General features: G+C 41.2%; 1 protein-coding gene across 7 annotated transcripts in view; it reads left to right on the top strand.

The window, feature by feature from the left end:
* Positions 1–22166, top strand: part of LOC112214450 (lysine-specific demethylase 5A) — a 91645-nt gene that overhangs the window by 54041 nt on the left and 15438 nt on the right. For 6 of the 7 annotated variants that reach the window (XR_002948116.2, XR_002948114.2, XM_042298176.1 and 3 more), the window contains exons 20-23: positions 33–211; positions 8915–9071; positions 17346–17525; positions 17836–18399. Coding sequence is in view for 5 of the 7 variants with exons in the window: in XM_042298176.1 (XP_042154110.1) it covers positions 33–211; positions 8915–9071; positions 17346–17525; positions 17836–18399 (1080 nt within the window). In the remaining 2 variants the exon portion in view is untranslated. The remainder of the gene's footprint in view (positions 1–32; positions 212–8914; positions 9072–17345; positions 17526–17835; positions 18400–22166) is intronic. The other variant, XM_024373198.2, reaches the window with a different exon arrangement.

Below are 22166 nucleotides of genomic sequence, written 5' to 3'. Positions count from 1 at the left end.
AATATTTAATTGAAACATTTTGTTATCATTAGGTGCGTGTGACGCTGGCAGAGCCCCACCGGGTGACCCTGGAGCTGATGAAGCGGCTGATAGACTCTGGGGTGGGGCTGGCACCACACCATGCTGTGGAGAAGGCCATGGCTGAGTTGCAGGAGATACTCACTGTGTCAGAGAGATGGGAGGACAAGGCCTGCGCATGCCTACAGGCCAGGTAATGATGAAGATACACATTACACACCTATGGAACAGTTCTCTCATCTGCCTAAAGGCCAGGTAAATGAGAATATGACAATGCTTTTCTAAAGTCACCTCAAATCAAATTTTATTGGGCACATACACATGGTTAGCAGATGTTATTACAATTGTAGGGAAATGCTTATGCTTCTAAAGCCGACAGTGCAGCAGTATCTAACAATTCCACAACAAAACCTAATACACACAATCAAATCAAATCAATCTAGTAAAGGAATGGGATGAGAGTATATATGTGTGTGTGTGTGTGTGTGTGTGTGTGTGTGTATACAGTGCCTTGCAAAAGTATTCGGCCCCCTAGAACTTTGCGACCTTTTGCCACATTTCAGGCTTCAAACATAAAGATATAAAACTGTATTTTTTTGTGAAGAATCAACAACTAGTGGGACACAATCATGAAGTGGAATGACATTTATTGGATATTTCAAACTTTTTTAACAAATCAAAAACTGAAAAATTGGGCGTGCAAAATTATTCAGCCCCTTTTACTTTCAGTGCAGCAAACTCTCTCCAGAAGTTCAGTGAGGATCTCTGAATGATCCAATGTTGACCTAAATGACTAATGATGATAAATACAATCCACCTGTGTGTAATCAAGTCTCCGTATAAATGCACCTGCACTGTGATAGTCTCAGAGGTCCGTTAAAAGCGCAGAGAGCATCATGAAGAACAAGGAACACACCAGGCAGGTCCGAGATACTGTTGTGAAGAAGTTTAAAGCCGGATTTGGATACAAAAAGATTTCCCAAGCTTTAAACATCCCAAGGAGCACTGTGCAAGCGATAATATTGAAATGGAAGGAGTATCAGACCACTGCAAATCTACCAAGACCTGGCCGTCCCTCTTAACTTTCAGCTCATACAAGGAGAAGACTGATCAGAGATGCAGCCAAGAGACCCATGATCACTCTGGATGAACTGCAGAGATCTACAGCTGAGGTGGGAGACTCTGTCCATAGGACAAAAATCAGTCGTATATTGCACAAATCTGGCCTTTATGGAAGACTGGCAAGAAGAAAGCCATTTCTTAAAGATATCCATAAAAAGTGTTGTTTAAAGTTTGCCACAAGCCACCTGGGAGACACGCCAAACATGTGGAAGAAGGTGCTCTGGTCAGATGAAACCAAAATTGAACTTTTTGGCAACAATGCAAAACGTTATATTTGGCGTAAAAGCAACACAGGCCATCACCCTGAACACACCATCCCCACTGTCAAACATGGTGGTGGCAGCATCATGGTTTGGGCCTGCTTTTCTTCAGCAGGGACAAGAAAGATGGTTAAAATTGATGGGAAGATGGATGGAGCCAAATACAGGACCATTCTGGAAGAAAACCTGATGGAGTCTGCAAAAGACCTGAGACTGGGAGGGAGATTTGTCTTCCAACAAGACAATGATCCAAAACATGAAGCAAAATCTACAATGGAATGGTTAAAAAATAAACATATCCAGGTGTTAGAATGGCCAAGTCAAAGTCCAGACCTGAATCCAATCGAGAATCTGTGGAAAGAACTGAAAACTGCTGTTCACAAATGCTCTCCATCCAACCTCACTGAGCTCGAGCTGTTTTGCAAGGAGGAATGGGAAAAAATTTCAGTCTCTCGATGTGCAAAACTGATAGACATACCCCAAGCGACTTACAGCTGTAATCGCAGCAAAAGGTGGCGCTACAAAGTATTAACTTAAGGGGGCTGAATAATTTTGCACGTCCAATTTTTCAGTTTTTGATTTGTTAAAAAAGTTTGAAATATCCAATAAATGTCATTCCACTTCATGATTGTGTCCCACTTGTTGTTGATTCTTCACAAAAAAAATACAGTTTTATATCTTTATGTTTGAAGCCTGAAATGTGGCAAAAGGTCGCAAAGTTCTAGGGGGCCGAATACTTTCGCAAGGCACTGTATATATAATGTGTGTGTGTGTGTATATATGTATAAAATATATGGATAAGCAGTGACAGAGCGGCTAAGATATGATAGTGAAGGATACAGTATATACACTAGAGGTTCGACCAATTATGATTTTTCAACGCCGATACCGATTTATTGGAGGACCAAAAAAGCCAATACTGATTAATCGCCCAATTTTCTTTTTGATTTTTTTTGTTTTTTTTAATGTATATGTATTTTTTGTTGTTGTAATAATGACAATTACAACAATACTGAATTAACACTTATTTTAACTTAATATAATACATCAATAAAATCAATTTATCCTCAAGTAGATGATGAAACATGTTCAATTTGGTTTAAATAATGCAAAAACAAAGTGTTGGAGAAGAACGTAAAAGTGCAATATGTGCTATGTAAGAAAGCTAACGTTTCAGTTCCTTGCTCAGAACATGAGAACATATGAAAGCTGGTGGTTCCTTTTAACATGAGTCTTCAATATTCCCAGTTAAAAAGTTTTAGGTTGTAGTTATTATAGGACTATTTCCCTCTATACCATTTGTATTTCATTAACCTTTGACTATTGGATGTTCTTATAGGCACTTTAGTATTGCCAGTGTAACAGTATAGCTTCCGTCCCTCTCCTCACTCCTCTCTGGGCTCGAACCAGCAACACAACGACAACAGCTACCATCGAAGCAGCGTTACCCATGCAGAGCAAGGGGAACAACTACTAGAAGTCTCAGAGCGAGTGACGTTTGAAACGCTATTAGCGTGCGCTAATTAGCTAGCCATTTCACTTCGGTTACACCAGCCTCATCTCGGGAGTTGATAGGTTTGTAGTCATAAACAGCGCAAGGCTTGACGCACAACAAAGAGCTGCTGGAAAAACGCACTAAAGTGCTGTTTGAATGAATGTTTACGCGCCTGCTTCTGCCTACCACCGCTGTCAGATACTTAGATACTTGTATGCTTGTATGCTCAGTCAGATTATATGCAACGCAGGACACGCTTGTGTCAATTGAAGCTTATCCTCAATACTGGGAACTAAACGAATGGTGTTTTCTAATGCAAGAAATAGACCTCTGAACCTTTCACCTATTACTACCTGTCAGGGCAAGGAGATTGAGGTTGTAACCTCATATAAATATCTTGGAATTTTAATTGATGACGGCCTCTCTTTTAAATTGCATATTCAACAACTTACAAAAAAATGAAGCTGAAATTGGGATTTTATTTTTGGAATAAGGCCTGTTTTTCTTTTGAAGCTATAAGGAGGCTAGTATCAGCTACATTTATGGCTTTACTAGACTATGGGGATATTTTATATATTAATGCTTCCGCTCAGTGTTTGAGATCAATTGACACTCTTTACCATGGCACTTTGAGATTTATTTTAAACTGCAAAACTCTTACGCACCACTGCACTTTGAATACCAGGGTTGGCTGGCCTTCTCTAGTCACTCGAAGGCTCAGTCACTGGTATACTTTTATTTACAAAGCCATTGGGGTTTACTACCTTTTTTATTTGTGCATTTTTATTGTTCAGAAATGTGGTGGGTACTCTCTTCGTACGCTGGACTTTATCCTGCTAACTGTTCCAAATGTCCAAACTGAATTTGGTAAAAGGGCTTTTATGTACTCTGCGCCATCGTCTTGGAACACCTTACAAAATACTTTTAAACTGGAAGAACTTGTCCCGATTGGTGTTTTTAAATCACTGATGAAATCACTGATGAAGGATTTCGAGGCTGATTCCCTGACCTGTCAATGTTTTTGATTTGCTGTGATATACTCTTGTGAATTCAATGGGTTTTACAAGATTACTTGTAGTTTTTCATGTTGCCTGTCTGTAATTTTGTAATGACTTGGTGCTGCCTATCTTGGCCAGGGCGCTCTTGAAAAAGAGATTTTAATCTCAATGAGCCCTTCCTGGTTAAATAAAGATTAAATAAATCCCCCGAGCTGACAAGGTGAAAATCTGTTGTTCTGCCCCTGAAAGAGGCAGTTAACCCACCATTCCTAGGCCGTCATTTGAAATAACAATGTGTTCTTAACTGACTTGCCTAGTTAAATAAAGGTGCGTGTGTATATATATACTATTATATATATATATTTATTAATCGGCCATTCCGATTAATCGGTCGACCTCTGATTTACACTACCATTCAAAAGTTTGGGTTCACTTAGAAATGCCCTTGTTTTTCCATGAAAACATATATGAAATGAATGGAAATATAGTCAAGATGTTGGCAAGGTTATAAATAATGATTTTTAATTGATATTAGTCTCCTTCAAACTTTGCTTTCATCAAAGAATCCTCCGTTTGCAGCAATTTCAGCCTTGCAGACCTTTGGCATTCTAGTTGTCAAATTTGTTGAAGTAATCTGAAGAGATTTCACTCCTTGCTTCCTGAAGCACCACCCACAAATTCGATTAGCTTGATGGGCACTTCTTACGATCAAGCTGCTCCCTCAACAGGGTTGAGATCCGGTGACTGTTCTGGCCACTCCATAATAGACAGAATAGCAGCTGACTGTGACTGCTTCTTCCCTAAATAGTTATTGTGTAGTTTGGAGCGGTTGTCCTGTTGTAGGAGGAAATTGGCTCCAATTAAGCGCCATCCACAGGGTATGGCATGGCGTTGCAAAATGTAGTGATTGCCTTCTTCAAGATCCCTTTTACCCTGTACAAATTTCCCACTTTACCACCACCAAAGCACCCCCAGACGTCACATTGCCTCCACCATGCTTGACAGATGGCGTCTTGCACTCCTCTAGCATCTTCATTGTTTTCTGCGTCTCACAAATGTTCTACTTTGTGATCCCAACACCTCAACTTAGATTTGTGCATGACACTTTTTTCCTATCTTCCTCTGTCCAGTGTCTGGTGTTATTTTGCCCATCTTAATCTTTTCTTTTTATTGGCCAGTCTGAGATATGGCTTTTTCTTTGCAACTCTGCCTAGAAGGCCAGCATCCTGGAGTCGTGTCTTTACTGTTGACATTGAGACTGGTGTTTTGCGGGAACTATTTTATCAAGCTGCCAGTTGAGGACTTGTGAGCCGTCTGTTTCTCAAACGAGAGACACTAATGTACTTGTCCTCTTGCTCAGTTATGCACCGGGCCTCCCACTCTTTCTATTCTGGTTAGGGCCAGTTTGCGCTGTTCTGTGAAGGAAGAAGTACACAGCGTTGTACTAGATCTTCAGTTTCTTGGCAATTTCTCGCATGGACTAGCCTTCGTTTCTCAGAACAAGAATAGACTGAGTTTCAGTAGAAAGTTCCATGTTTCTGGGCATTTTGAACCTGTAATCGAAGCCCCAAACGCTGATGCTCCAGATACTCAACTAGTCTAAAGAAGGCCAGTTTTATTTCTTCTTTAATCAAGACAACAGTTTTCAGCTGTGCTAACATAATTGCAAAAAGGTTTTCTAATGATCAATTAGTCTTTTAAAATGATAAACTTGAGTTAGCTAACACAACGTGCCATTGGAACACAGGAGTGATTTTTTTCTGATAATGGGCCTCTGTAATCCTATGTAGATATTCCATAAAATCTGTTTCCAGCTACAATAGTCATTTACAACATTAACAATGTCTACACTGTGTTTCTGATCAATTTGATATTTTAATGGGCAAAAAAATTTGCTTTTCTTTCAAAAACAAGGACATTTCTAAGTCACCCCAAACTTTTGGACAGTAGTGTACATATGAGATGAGTAATGTGAGATGTAATATCTACATTCTTAAAATGGCATTATTAAAGTGGCCAATGATATTAAGTCTGTAGGTTGGCAGCTGTCTCTGTGCTAGGCCTGGCTGTTTAACAATCTGATGGCCTTGAGATTGAAAAACAGCTTCTATTGCTCTGTCCCAGCTTTGATGCACCTGTACTGACCTTGCCGTCTGGATGGAAGTGGGGTGAACAGGTAGTGGCTCGGGTGGTTATTGTCCTTGATAATCTTTTTTACCTTCCGTTGACATGTGTTGTAGGTGTCCGGGAGGGCAGGTAGTTTGTCCCAGGAGATGTGTTGTGCAGACTCGCACTACCCTCTGGAGAGCACTGCTATTGTGGGTGGTGCAGTTGCCGTACCAGGCTGTGATACAGCCCGATAGGAAGCTCTCGATTGTGCATCTGTAAAAGTTTGTCACGGTTTTGGGTGACAAGCCCAAAAAATGTCAGCCTCTTGAGGTTGAAGAGGCGCTGTTGCACCTTCTTCACCACACTGACTGTGTGCGTGGACCATTTCAGTTTCTCTGTGATGTGTACGCCGAGGAACATAACTTTCCTCCTTCTCCACTACTGTCGATGTGGATATGGGGGATGCTCCCTCCGCGATTTCCTGAAGTCCACGATCATCTCTTTTTGTTTTGCTGACATTGAGTGAGAGGTTATTTTCCTCACACCGCCCTCCAAGTGCCCTCACCACCTCCCTGTAGGCTGTCTCGTCGCTGTTTGTAATCAGGTCTACCACTGTAGTGTCGTCTGCAAACCTGATGATTCAGTTGGAGGCGTGCTTCGCTACGCAGTCGTGGGTGAACAGGGAGTACAGGAGAGGGCTGGGAACACACCCTTGTGGTGCCCCAGTGTTGAGGATCAGCGGAGTGGATATGTTGTTTCCTACCTTCACCACCTGGGGGCGGACTATTAGGAAGTCCAGGATCCAGTTGCACAGGGCGGGGTCGAGACCCAGGCTCTCGAGCTTAATGATGAGTTTGGAGGGTACTGTGGTGTTGAGTGCTGAGCTGTAGTCAATGAACAGCATTCTCACATAGGTATTCCTCTTGTCCAGATGGGATAGGGCAGTGTTCAGTGTGATGGCGATTGCATCGTCTGTGGACTTATTGGGGCTTTAAGCAAATTGTAGTGGTGTGAAAGGTAGGGTGGAAGTGATCATGATGAAAGAAGTGAGTGCTACGGGGTGATAGTCATTTAGTTCACTTAGCTTTCTTGGCCACCATTGTTCCTGTTCCCATCTTGAAGCATGTGGGGACAACAGACTGGTCTGCGCATGCTCTGAGGATGCGGCTAGGGATGTGGTCTGGGCCGGCTGCCTTGCAAGAGTTAACACATTTTCATGTTTTACTCACGTAGGAGTGCCCACAGTCTTTGGTAGCGGGCTGTGTCGGTGGCACTGTATTGTCTTCAAAGCGTGCAACGAAGTCGTTTTAATTTGTCTGGGAGCAAGACGTCGATGTCCACGACGGGGCTTGTTTTTTTTGTATCCGTGATTGTAAACCCTGCCACATACATCTCGTGTTTTAGGCAATGAATTGCAACTCCACTTCGTCTCTATACGGACTCTTTGCTTGTTTTATTGCCTTACGCAGGGACTAACTACACTGTTTGTATTCAGCCATTTTCCAGTCGCCTTGCCATGATTAAATGCGGTACGTGTCTTCATTGTTGCGCGAATGCTGCCATCAATCCACGGTTTCTGGTTCGGGAAGGTTTTAATAGTCACAGTGGGTATAACATCTCTTATACACTTCCTTATAAACTCGCTCACCGAGACAGCGTATACGTCAATGTTGTTATCTGAGGCTACCCAGAACATATCCCAGTCCATGTGATTAAAGCAATCTTGAAGCGTGGAATCCGATTGGTCAGACCAGCGTTGAATAGACCTAAGCACGGGTGCTTCCCAATGGACTCATGGTCAGATTTGCCAAAAGGATGGAGGGGGAGGGCCTTGTATGTATTACGGAAGTTAGTATAGCGGTGATCGAGTATGTTACTCACTTGTGTACTGCAATCGATATGCTGATAGAATTTAGGTAACCTTGTTCTCAGCTTTGTTAAAATCCCCAGCAACAATAAATGCAGCCTCAGAATATATGTTTTCCAGTTTGGATAAAGTCCAGTGAAGTTCCTTTTTGGCCGTCTTGGTATCCGCTTGTGGGGGGATGTACACGGCTGTTACGATAACCGAGGATTTCTCTTGGGAGATAATACGGTCGGCATTTGAGGATTTTGAGGTTAGGTGAACAAAAGGACTTGAATTCCTGTAAGTTGTTACAATTACACCATGACTCGTTAATCATGAACTATACACCCCCGCCTTCTTACCAGAGAGATGTTTGTTCCTGACGGCGCGATGCACTGAAAATCCCGTTGGCTGTACGGACTCCGACGGCATGTCTCCAGCTGGCCATGTCTCTGTGAAACAGTGTTAAAATCCCAGATATCTCTTTGGAAAGTAACTCTTGCCCTAATTTCGTCGACTTTGTTAACTAGGGACTGGACATTAGCGAGTAATATACTCTGAAGCGGTGGGTGGTGTGCGAGTAATATACACTGAAGCGATGGGGGTGTGCGAGCAACCGAAGCCTCACAAGAAGACCGCTCCGGCACCCTCTCCTTTGTCTGTGTTGTTTTGGGTCGGCCTCTTGAATCAGTTCAAATGCCTTGGGAGATGCAGACAAAGGCACTGATTTGGGAAAGTCGTATTCCTAGTCGTAGTGCCGGTAAGTTGACGTCTCTCTGGTATCCAATAGTTCTTCCCGGCTGTATATAATAACACACAACACTTTCTGGGCTAACAATGTAAGAAATAATACATATCAATACATATAATACATGCCCTCTCTCGTTTACAGCATATGCCTTTAGCTTTGGTGTCATATGCTTGGGTCGTGTTCAGTAGGGTACACCTTCGCAAAAATGTTGGGCAAATCCAATTCCTGTTTAGCATATTGCATCAAAGGATGCCTGTAACTGTCAGATGATGAATTTCTCTAAATCCATTATTTCTTGTCGCTTTCCTCCCCCAGGCCTCGGCACAGCATGCTAACCCTGGAGAGCATCATGATAGAGGCCAGGAACATACCAGCCTACCTGCCCAACGTCCTGGCCCTCCGAGAGGCTCTGCACAAGGCCAAGGAGTGGAGTGCCAAGGTGGATGCCATTCAGGTAGTGTCGCGTCGCACGGTAATTACTAAGTATAGATTCAATTTGTGATGTATATAGATGTAGCTACAGGATAGACGGCATCTCTCAATATTTGTCTTTGATGCGCTCGGCTCTGTTTATACGCAACGGAATGGCCTGATCATTTGTTAGAAGATTACATTAGCTATGTTTCCATCAATTTATCGAAAGATTTTCCAGCGGGGGCATCCCTAGTGGCACTGCAGTTGCAGTTCTTGAGGCCTCACTACAGCCCCGGGTTTGATCCTTGTTAACTAGGGACTGGACATTAGCGAGTAATATACTCTGAAGTGGTGGGTGGTGTGCGAGTAATATACTCTGAAGCGATGGGGGTGTGCGAGCAACCGAAGCCGGCTGCCCGTGACAGGGAGAACCATGAGGCGGCACACAATTGGCCCAGTATTGTCGGGTTTAGGGGAGAGTTTGCCCGGCCGGGATTTCCTTGTCCCATCGCACTCTAGCGACTGACTTCGGTCGCCAGCTGTACGAAGTCCGTACAGGAGTTGCAGCGATGAGACAAGACTGTAACTACCAATTGGATATCACGGAATTGGGGGACGACGACTAATATTCTGATATTGGAACACCAAAATATATGCACATTTTACCAGCAAAGGTCTGTTTCTAGCAAACTGGCTTCTTGGGAGTCAAAAGCTGTGCTTAATGACGTAGTGCAAATAAAAAGCACAACTTTTCATTCACAGTTGAAGTCAGAAGTTTACACACACCTTAGCCAAATACATTTAAACTCAGTTTTTCACAATTCCTAACATTTAATCCTAGTAAAAATTCCCTGTCTTAAGTCAGTTAGGATCACCACTTTTTATTTTAAGAATGTGAAATGTCAGAATAAGAGTAGAGAATGATTTATTTCAGCTTTCATTTCTTTCATCACATTCCCAGTGGGTCAGAAGTTTCCCACAATAAGCTGGGTGAATTTTGGCCCTTTTCTCCTGACCGAGCTGGGGTAACTGAGTCAGGTTTGTAGGCCTCCTTGCTCATACACGCCTTTTCAGTTCTGCCCACACATTTTCAATAGGATTGAGGTCAGGGCTTTGTGATGTCCACTCCAACACCTTGACTTGGTTGTCCTTAAGCCATTTTGCCACAACTTTGGAAGTAAGCTTGGGGTCATTGTCCATTTGGAAGACCCATTTGCGATCAAGCTTCCTGACTGATGTCTTGAGATGTAGCTTCACGAAATCCACATAATTTTCCTACCTCATGATGCCATCTATTTTGTGAAGTGCACCAGTCCCTCCTGCAGCAAAGCACCCCCACAACATGATGCTGACACCCCATGATTCACGGTTGGGATGGTGTTCTTTGGCTTGCAAGCCTCCCCCTTTTTCCTCCAAACATAATGATGGTCATTATGGCCAAACAGTTCTATTTTTGTTTCATCAGACCAGAGGATAATTCTCCAAAAAGTATGGTCTTCGTCCCCATGTGCAGTGGCAAACCGTAGTATGGCTTTTTTTATGGCGTTTTTGGAGCAGTGGCTTTTTCCTTGCTGAGTGACCTTTCAGGTTATGTCGATGTAGGACTCATTTTACTGTGGATATAGATACCTTTGTACCTGTTTCCTCCAGCATCTTCACAAGGTCCTTTGCTGCTGTTCTGGGATTGATTTGAGCTTTTCGCACCATAGTACGTTCATCTCTAGGAGACAGAACGCGTCTCCTTCCTGAGCGGTATGAACGCTGCATGGTACCATGGGGTTTATACTGTGTACTGTGTACTATTGTTTGTACAGATGAACGTGGTACCTTCAGGTGTTTGGAATTTGCTACCAAGAATGAACCAGACTTGTGCAGGTCTACAATTGAATCCTACAGATGAAGAACCATATATGTGACAGTTTTTCCATTTTAAGATAATCAGTTATTTTTATATTATTAATTGTGTGTACCACATTAGGTGTTTTATGGTTGACAAATAATTCACCATACCCATATCTTCCAACAAGAATTGATATTTTTTTGTTATTTCAAAAAATACTTTTTTATTGCCGTTTTAATTTTTAGAATGTGGAAGAACAGTATATCTCCAGTGATGATTTCAGTTTGTGGAAGAACAGTATGTGTGACATTTTGCACGACTCTTGTAAGATGTCCTTTTTTAACACCTGATATGATGTTTTAAGTACTTTCAAGTACAGATGCCCTTCATGTAAATAACTTAAATGCAATATGTAGTTAATTCATTTGTATAGAGGTTCATTTAAAGGTGCTCTATAAACTTTAGCACTGACTTTTCTTAAAAGTTGAGTCATGAAATCTTAGTCTCATTTAAAATGAAGCCCTCAATGTGAACATACCATAGAATACAATTAAATTAATTCAATCAAAACAAGCACAACTTGTAAATATCAAATATGGATCAATGTGATGTACCAATATGCAGGTCCCTAAGGTCAATATTACAAAACGTTCAGAAAACCATTCTCTTTGCGTTTAACACTAAGATCAGCAATTATGTTTTGAATTGCGTTAAACCCATGCTAAAGGCAAGAAATGTCCTTCTGTACTGAGGTGACAGCAGTAAATAAGTATTAACTGCTTTAGAGTTTATGCTAAATGTGGTGACAGACGTACTGTATATTGTATTGAATAAAAAAAGGGAATCAAGATCAAATGAATACTCACATACTGTATGTGATGACTTATTTGTTTAATTAATTCAGATTAAAAAAGGTTCAAATGATCTCACAATAATTCTCAACAGAACACATTGTACATAACATTTTCTACACTAGGAACAACATCTTAAAATTAAATTAATTCAATATATTGTGCTGGTTCAAATCATACACAAATTGATTCACATAGTAAACACCTACTATACATTTAATTTCCTACAATAGGGGTGACATGTCTTCTGAAATGTATTCAGATTCAACACACTATACAGGTTCAGGGGATCATAAACTCACAGAAAAAAACGGTTAATTATGTAGCTTGGTTTAACAACAAATTATTCACTCTGCAGTGATTTATAAAAAGAGCGTGATGCAGCTGGCAAGTAGTTCAGCATGGTCATCAGATCTTGGTACTTGTTTTTTTTTATGGGCAGAGGACTCTCATATGCTCTAGGGTAGTGGCTTGCAAAATAGGGAGGTTGAGGTGTAGCTCCTTGTTTTGGTTTGGAGATCAGCCACGATTTCAATCCCTCAAATAGACTGTGGCTCTGTCTGGCGTACAGATTCCAAGGATCCTCAACTGAAATTAGAACAGAAACATTTTAAGTTCCTGACATCAATAAACAGTCAAGCATTAGGATATTTTATTGTTAGAACAACATGTTGCATGTTGATGGGATGTTAGTAAACTATTCTCTGTGCAATACCTGTGACTTTTAACCACCTCACTGAGGTGATCTGTAGTCCAGCTGGTCGCTTGAGGACAGAATCAGGGAGGTGCCTGAAGTCTTCACATTGCATTCTCATCACCTTGAATGGTTTTGCTGGTTGTGCTTCAAATATCATCAGCAACAAATTCAGATCAGGGCTGGGGTATTCTCTGTGTACATCCCCCTTCATCCGAGAGTAGTGGTTCTGGGTTCTTGGGAAAGATAGAATGTGCTCCTTGATGCCCTCTTTCACTGTAGCATGTATCCGATGTGGCCTGTAAGGGGACAACAAGATGTTGTTAAACTTGTATTCTCTCAATGGTCTAGGGACCTGCAACTGTGTCGCTATAACCGGGGTACAAATCCCGGTCACGCCATTGCCGTTTGTAGCCGGTGGGTCCTGTAGGGCGGCGAGAATTAGGCCAGTGCTGTCCGGGAAGGTAATTGGCACTCAGTCCTCAATGCTCAGGTGGTAGTTGGACAGCTTAGTTACCATCATTTTGTTTAAAAGTAATAAACATTTGTATATTTTTGTTTCAGAATTCGCTATTCATCAATTCGATACTCTATGTTAATGTTTAGAAGATTGTTTAGAGTACTGATATAGTGAAATAATCCAGGCTGGAATCCATAGCGCATTACCTATTGCTATGCCTTCCCTCTTCCATCTTCTAAAGGAGACCTAGCCTCAGTAGCCTGATTTGGAGACCCTGCAACCTCACCTGCCTCAGCTAACTTTTCCTGAATAACCTGACCAAAACAATTACATTTCAATTAGCAGGTTATTAAAAACAAGTACAGAGAATACAATATGTTTGTAATTGTTGATGTTCAAATACAGGAGGGCGAGACCAAATCATGGACGCTGGACAGAGTGGAATCAGGTGTAGCAAAAAGGCAGTTTATTTAGTCAAAGATATCTTTGTTCTACATCGTGCACGGACCTAAGCAATATGACTCTGTGAGGAGTCAGAATAATTAGGCTGCTCAGCCAGAGTTTACAGCAGAATGTATACACAGAATAATGTAGGTGGAGTCTCGTCGTGTTGGTCTTCTGACTGGTCCTGAAGAGTTGGAGGCGGGCCTGCTCTAGCCAGAGCAGGGGCCCCATTGGTGCACAGCAGAGTCCTCTGCTCTTGGCACCCGACCAGTAGGGGGGGTGGAGTGAAAGTGTACAGTGCTCATGAGATGTTTGTGTGTCAAGGAAGCGTGGATATAGGGACTGGCAATGTCTGCTTTAGGCTCAGGTGTTTCCTGTCTTTGCAGGAGTGCATGCAAGGGTCAATGTCAGTGAGATAGTTTGGCACTCTAAGCTCGTTAGTGTTGCAGGATGTTCTTTGTAGTTTACAGGGGAGTATATTTGCGTGATGGCAGCTGTGTGTCCTTCGGATAATCATGTTATTGCATGTAGGCTCTAAACTTGACCGAGGACACTGGGCCCAGAGTTATCTGAGGACATCCGGTTTAACCAGAGTGTTGGCCTGCTAGTAATGCTTGATATTAGATTATTTATATAGACATTCATTTATATTTTCACTTGCCTGAAGACGGCTGTTGGTTAGCTGGAACATAGACATGAAAGTTACCTTGCACAAATTCAATCTCTGGCTTGCTTGCTGTACATGGTATTTGAAGGTTTGTTTCCGTCGTTTGTTCTCCTCAGGTTTACGTCTCCGTTTCACCTCATGCTGCAATAAAAATTGACAATGATGAATTCAGAATTTAATATACTGTAGCACATTCAAGATATTGCTTGATCAGGACCTCCATCTTTCACACACTCCCAATATATACACAGAATGAGTTTGTATTGCACCATTGTGTAACACTGCACTTTTAGAGTTAACGTTAATGTACGTATCATTACTGTCAAAGTTAAACTATGCAAGTGTTCAATATAGCTATTGTAATAATAGGCGTTTTGTCTTATTTCTAACCTGTTCTAAGCCGGAGAGAATCAACGCTTGTTGTTTCTCTTATGGGACCGTGTAGAAACTGTTGAACAGATGCAGCTTGCGCTCATCAGTCAACTTTCCACAATCCTTTCTGCATGTCGTGGAACACGCTCTTCCCTGCAGGATACAGTGTAACTAGCTAGCTACTGTAGCCATGTCGAATCATCCGGTGGATGGAGAAAAAGTAGCTAGCTATGTTTCTTCTATAATCTAGCAATAACATTTGTAAAGATAATGTATGAGTTAGTAGCCAACGAACTTTAGCTAATATGTTTTCTCTATAGTTACAAATTAGACAACCCAGAACATACATGTTAGTTACTGTACTCTATAGCTAGCTAGCTTGATTGTTTCATACACGGTTCTTCCACATACCTCTTGTGGACAGCTTTTCCCCGTTTTTTTCTTGACCCTTACGATTTGTATAGGGTTTTCCCGCATCCCGTAAGATCTTCCTTTGCCTATCTTTCCATTCTTTTAGTTTTGTTTTACGTTTCTTTCCCACATTTCTGCGATTTTCATCAGCAACAGAAAGGTTGTGCGCTTGTCCATCCATTCTGAGTGGTGCACATAAATGGTTATTCCACGAGAGCCTATTTTTAAATTCAAAATGATTGTTAATTAGCGTGTGGAAAGCTTGTGAAACCGGTTCACTATAGAAAAAGGGTGTCCAATAATGATTTTTCATGTATATCTCTCTTTTTTTTAAATGTCACATATGGTTCTTCGTCTGTAGGATTCAATTATATTTCTGAGGTCTTGGCTGATTTATTTAGATTTTCCCATGGTGTCAAGCAAAAACTGAGTTTGAAGGGAGGCCTTGAAATACATCCACAGGTACACCTCCAATTGACTCAAATGATGTCAATTAGCCTATCAGAAGCTTCAAAAGCCATGACATAATTTTCTGAAATGTTCCAAGCTGTTTAAAGGCACAGTCATCTTAGTGAATGTTAACTTCTGACCCACTGGAATTGTGATACAGTGAAATAATCTGTCTGTAAACAATTGTTGGAAGAATTACTTGTCATGCACAAAGTAGATGTCCTAACCGACTTGCCAAAACTATAGTTTGTTAACCTCTAGTGACACCCCATCCCGGATCCGGGAGCGTAATCATCGACTGACACTAATTAGCATAACGCAACGGACATAAATATTACTAGAAAATGTTCCTATTCATGAAAATCACAAGTGAAAAATATTGAGACACAGCTAAGCCTTTTGTTAATCACCCTGTCATCTCAGATTTTCAAAATATGCTTTACAGCCAAAGCTAGACAAGCATTTGTAAGTTTATCGATAGCCTAGCATAGCATTTTATCCAGCTAGCAGCAGGTAACTTGGTCACGGAAATCAGAAAAGCAATCAAATTAAATTGTTTACCTTTGATGAGCTTCGGATGTTTTCACTCAGGAGACTCCCAGTTAGATAGCACATGTTCCCTTTTTCCAGAAAAATGATTTTTGTAGGCGAAATAGCTCCGTTTGTTCTTCACGTTTGGGCTGAGAAATCGACCGGAAATTGCGGTCACGACAACGCCGAAAAATATTCCAAATTAGCTCCATAATATCAACAGAAACATGGCAAACGTTGTTTATAATCAACCCTCAAGGTGTTTTTCAAATATCTATTCGATAATATATCCACCGGGACAATTGGTTTTTCAGTAGGACCGATTGGAAAAATGGCTACCTCCTGTATTTTACGCGAGAATCACTCTGAGAGCCATCAGGTGACCACTTACACAATGTAGCCGATTACAGGTATTCTTCAACATATAGGTGTAAAACTGTCACAGTGCTGTAGACACCTTGGGGAATATGTCAAAAAAGTAATCTGGTTGATAGCCCATTCACTGCTCAATAGCGACGCATTGGAACGCAGCGCTTTCAAAACATGAGGCACTTCCGGATTGGATTTTTCTCAGGCTTTCGCCTGCAATATCAGTTCTGTTATGCTCACAGACAATATTTTGACAGTTTTGGAAACTTTAGAGTTTTCTATCCTAAACTGTCAATTATATGCATATTCTAGCATCTTGTCCTGACAAAATATCCTGTTTACTTTGGGAATGTTATTTTTCCAAAAATGAAAATACTGCCCCCTAGTCACGAGGTTTTAACAAGAAATTTGTGGAGTGGTTGAAAAACGAGTTTTAATGAATCCAACCTAACTGTATGTAAACTTCCGACTTCAACTGTACCTAATTCCATCCCAATTTTTAACGCTGTCAATGGTTTTGCCATAAAGTCTGAGAGAAACAGCAAATGTGCCCCATCTGTTTTTTGGCACATGCTCTCTTGTCAACAGCTCGCAGATACAGAGCAGAGGGTAGGCTTTATGATGAGGTTATGGATAAGAGCGAGATCATTTTTATTTATTGACAGCCAAGCTCAGATCATGCCACCAGCATAAAATTAAGACCCTCAATATTTATTGGAAAGAAGCATCAAGCTCATCACTGTGCACTTTCACCACCCTCTGAAAGTTCATTATTATTCTACAGATTAAATAAATTAACTTTGCAGTGTGCATACTTTTCCAAGTCATAGTGGGAGGACCACAGAACCATATTATTTACTGTGACAGCATTTCCACTGAATTTGTCCCATTTATCTATTTTACCGACAAAACAATTATCCCGTCTAGTGTATTTATGTTCTGTCGACATTTGGAAAGTTTACAGGCAATGATACTGTTTCCATCAGGCCTGTCGTTTTTAATAAATTAATTAATGTTTTTAATTTTTCATCCAACCGGAAATTGACTTGCATTTAAATAGTTGGTTGGGAACATGGTTATTGTTACTAGATAGGTTTGTCATTTATCTTGTTTTCAGAACATGAATGATACATGTGAATGGGAAGGGTCATACTGTGCGATGCATTACTTTTTTTTATTTTTTAAATTGATGATAATGATTCATTTCCTTGTCTGTTTCCCCCATATGTCTCACTGCCTTCAGTGTGGCAGTAACTATGCATACCTGGAGCAGCTGGAGAGCCTGCTGGCGAGGGGTCGCTCCATCCCCGTCCGGCTGGACCCTCTGCCTCAGGTCGAATCCCAGGTGGCCTCAGCCCGTGCCTGGAGGGAGAGGACTGCACGCACCTTCCTCAAGAAGAACTCAACCTACACCCTGCTACAGGTAAGAAATAATACCCTGGGTTGGGTTGTACCTAGGCATTGGGAAATCATGGATGAGTATGTCGCTGTGATGGTGGTTTGAAAGATTTTTCTAACCAAGCAGCCCTTTCAGACTATGCTGACCCCCGAGTGCAATATGATATATTTGCTTAAGCTATGTAGAATGGTGCAGAAGTTGGCGGACCACCATATGCAGATTGTTGTGAATTCCATCTGTCTATCCTGTAGGTAGAATAGGACCAATATTATAGGACTAGTAGTTAGATAGCATGTGTGCTACTCTCTATTCTCTGTGTGTTGTCTCTCCTTAGGTCCTTAGTCCGCGTGTGGATATTGGTATCTACGGCAACAGCAAGAGCAAACGCAGACGAGTCAAGGAGCTCCTTGAGAAGGAGAGGGGTCTGGACCTGGAGGGTCTCAGCGGCCTTGACGAGAGTTATGAAGATGCCTGTGACCCGGCCATCGTCGTAGCGGCATTCAAATCCAAGGAGCAGAAAGAAGTTGAGGCCATCCACTCCCTCCGAGCTGCCAACCTGGCTAAGATGGCCATGTCTGACCGCATCGAGGAGGTCAAGTTCTGTCTGTGTCGTAAAACTGCCAGCGGGTTTATGTTGCAGTGTGAACTATGCAAGGACTGGTTCCACGGAGCCTGCGTGCCATTACCGAAAGCGGGCTCGCAGAAGAGGCTCATGGGCTCGGCCGGGTGCCAAGGCAACAGCAAGGAGGCCAAATTCCTGTGCCCTTTATGCCAGCGGTCACGTCGCCCGCGTCTGGAGACCATCCTGTCTCTCCTGGTGTCCCTCCAGAAGCTGCCGGTGCGTCTGCCTGAAGGGGAGGCCCTACAGTGCCTGACGGAGAGGGCCATGGGCTGGCAGGTAGGCAGTTGTGGAAAAAGTACTCAGTTGTTATACTTGAGTAAAAGTAAAGATGCCTTAATAGATAATGACTCAAGTAAAAGTGAGTCACCCAGTAAAATACTACTTGATTAAAAGGCTGAAAGTATTTAATTTGACATTTACTTAAGTATCAAAAGTATATTTGAATTGCTAAAATATACACTACTTGTCAAAAGTTTTAGAACACCTGCTCATTCAAGCATTTTCTTTATTTTTACTAGTTTCTGCATTGTAGAATAATAGTGAAGACATCAAAACTATGAAATAACACATATGTAATCATGTAGTGGCAGGGTAGCCTATTGGTTAGTGTTGGACTAGTAACTGGAAGGTTAGCTGACAAGGTACAAATCTGTCGTTCTGCCCCTGAATAGGCTGTTAACCCACTGTTCCGAGGCCGTCATTGAAAATAAGAATTTGTTCTTAAAACCTCTTGCAGCTCCCCCCTACTTTGTGCAATTTCCGCCTGAAGACATACCCACATCTAACAGCCTGTAGCTCAGGCACAGAACCAAGGATATGCATAACCTTGGTACTATTTGAAAGAAAACACTCTGAAGTTTGTGTAACTTTGAATTGAATGTAGGAGAATAACACACAATAGATCTGGTTTAGATAAAACAATGGAAAAAACACGTGTTTTTTTATTTTTGTATCATCTTTAAAATGAACAAGATAAAACAAACATTCAGATAGGATGATGGGGACAATTTCAGTGAAAAATATAAGAGGGCAACAGTACTTGTGCAAAGTTTCAGAATTATAACTTCCAAAATGAGTGTGCTACATGACATTTATCATGAAGTCACCCAGGTGTCCCACACAAATAGCCCAAATGTACCCAAGTGGCCAAATTAGTGAAGGTATACATTTTGAAACAAATAACTATATACAAAATGCCAAAATGGTATTCTAACACCCCCATTAAAAAAAATGGAAACATTTTAATATATACATTTACAAAATAACATAGGTAACTATTTACACACTTTCAATATTTGGATGACCCTCAGTCCTCTATCAAATCAAATCCATTTATATTGCGCCAGCCTAAAACCCCAAACAGCAAGCAATGCAGGTGTAGAAACACGGTGGCTAGGAAAAACTCCCTAGGAAGAAACCTAGAGAGGAACCAGGCTATGAGGGGTGGCCAGTCCTCTTCTGGCTGTGCCGGGTGGAGATCACAGTGGTTGTAGAGGGTGCAACAGGACAGCACCTCGAGTAAAAATGAACAGTTTAGGGTTCCATAGCTGCAGGCAGAACAGTTGAAACTGGAACAGCGGCAAGGCCAGGTGGACTGGGGACAGCAAGGAGTCATCATGCCAGGTAGTCCTGACACATGGTCCTAGGGTTCAGGTCCTCCGAGAGAGAAAGAGAGAATTAGAGAGAGCATACTTAAATTCACACAGGACAACGGATAAGACTCCCATTCGGAGTTAGTGTCACTGTGAAAGAAAATGTTCAGTTAGAATAGTTTCACATATGAGCCCTGTATCAACAGGTAAAATAAACATATATATATATATATATATATATATATATAGAGAGCGAGAGAGTTGAAGGTTGAATATATTATTGTTACCTGCTAGATCTACTGTCTCTTTTATATTACAACAGACCAGCTGTATCTACTGTCTCCATTTCACTTTGGCCATTGTTGTGGTCCTGCCCTCTCCTCAACAGCCTCAAATAGGCTATTTCATGTGGGTTGGGGTGGGGCGGCAGACACACCCATCTCACATTTCATGACATTAAATGTTTATATACTGCTTCTAAAATAAATAAAAAATCACAAATAATATTTTATATTATTAATTTAAAACAAGGGCATTAGCATGATAAGAACTTACCAGTCCAAAACGATGTCCTCTCCCGTTCAAAAAATATTCCTCCACAATCGCTAAATGAAGCGTCCTACAACAATCTCTGTCTCACCTTCCCAATCAATTTATTCTAAAGTTGTGTGTACATCTGTATATCTAGACTTAGATTTAGCTTTCCCTGACTTAGTCACCATAATGATTGATAGATAAACAGCTGAATCTACGCATTCACCAAACAATGCAGTGCGTAATATATGTAGCTTCTTCCGGGATGAAAATTCAATAGCGCATGACTCTCTTTAAGCTGGAGCTTACTACATGGGTTGGTCTTGCAACACATAAACATGGCATATTGCCGTTTAGCCCAGCTCATTGGCTATCTACTCAGCTAGATTTCAAGACGATCAGTGGTCATTGGGTTAAAAGACAGTCAATCAACGAAACAGCGGGCAAATCATTGGTGCACAATGATGTCATTAGTTGTTGTCTTCAAATCGGTTTCTTTCAGTCAATACGTCCGGCGAAAAGGCCCATCAGGTTTGATTGTGTTACAAACAAACCAGTTGATTGCAGTGAAACCAAACATGACTGGAAAAGTCACGTTCTGTGTGGGTGATTTACCTGGAATGTGTCGTCGAAAATGGAATGAGACGGAATTCACTACACAAGCGGTTCACAAAATGTTTTGTGTTAAGTTTTTATAGCCTATTTTATCAAACAAAAGATAATTCATTGTGTAACGATGAGCATTGGAATTGCAAACAGACGAAGATCGTCAAAGGTAAATGATTTATTTTAATGCAGTTTGTGATTGTTACCCCTGTGCTGGTTAATTTTATTTTATTTTTTATGGGGCTCTATGCTCAGATAATCGCATCGCATTCTTTCGCAGTAAATCGTTTTTTAAAATCTGACAACGCAGTTGGATTAGCAAGATTCCAGGCTTTCGATACATGTGAGGCACTTGTATTTTCATGAATGTTTAATATGACTATTTATGTAGCGATCACCGTATGTTGTGGAATTTCAGCCAGCTAGCAGGTTCCATGCGCAGAGAGGTTAAGTCCCTTGCCAAGTTAAATAAAGGTAAAATAAATAAATAAATGTAGTAACCAAAGAAGTGTCAACCTGTCTGGTACAAGCTAGCATCCCACCTCGACAACAGCCAGTGAAATTGCAGGGCGCCAAATTCAAAACAACAGAAATGCCATAATTCAAATTCCTCAAACATACAAGTATTCTACACCATTTTAAAGATAAACTTCTTGTAAATCCAGCCACAGTGTCCGATTTCAAATAGGCTTTACGGCGAAAGCACACCAAACGATTATGTTAGGTCAGTCACAGAAAACCATACAGCCATTTTCCAGCCAAGGAGAGGGCTCACAAAAGTCAGAAATAGCGATTAAATTAATCACTAACCTTTGATCTTCATCAGATGGCACTCACAGGACTTCATGTTACACAATAAATTTGTGTTTTGTTCGATGTTGTTCATCTTTATGTCCAAAGACCTCATTTGAAATTGGTGCGTTATGTTTAGAAATGCATTGTCTCAAACATCTGGTGAAAGTGCAGAGAACCACATCAAATTACAGAAATACTCATCATAAACATTGATAAAAGATGCAAGTGTTAAACATACAATTAAAGATATACTTCTCCTTAATGCAACCGCTGTCAGATTTCAAAAAGGCTTTACGGTGAAAGCACACTTTGCGATTATGTTAGGTCAGCGCCTAGCCATAGAAAACCATACAGCCATTTTCCAACCAAGGAGAGGTGTCAGAAATAGCGTTAAAGTTAATCACTTACCTTTGATCTTCATCTGGTGGCACTCCCAGGTCTCCATGTTAGACAATAAATGTTTGTTTTGTTCGAAAATGTCCCTCTTTATGACCCAAAACCTCCTTTTTGTTCACG

The sequence above is a fragment of the Oncorhynchus tshawytscha genome, linkage group LG15, assembly GCF_018296145.1.
Source record: "Oncorhynchus tshawytscha isolate Ot180627B linkage group LG15, Otsh_v2.0, whole genome shotgun sequence".
Classification (NCBI taxonomy): domain Eukaryota; kingdom Metazoa; phylum Chordata; class Actinopteri; order Salmoniformes; family Salmonidae; genus Oncorhynchus; species Oncorhynchus tshawytscha.
The sequence above is the reverse complement of the archived record's forward strand: the minus strand, read 5'-3'. Positions and strand labels throughout refer to the sequence as shown.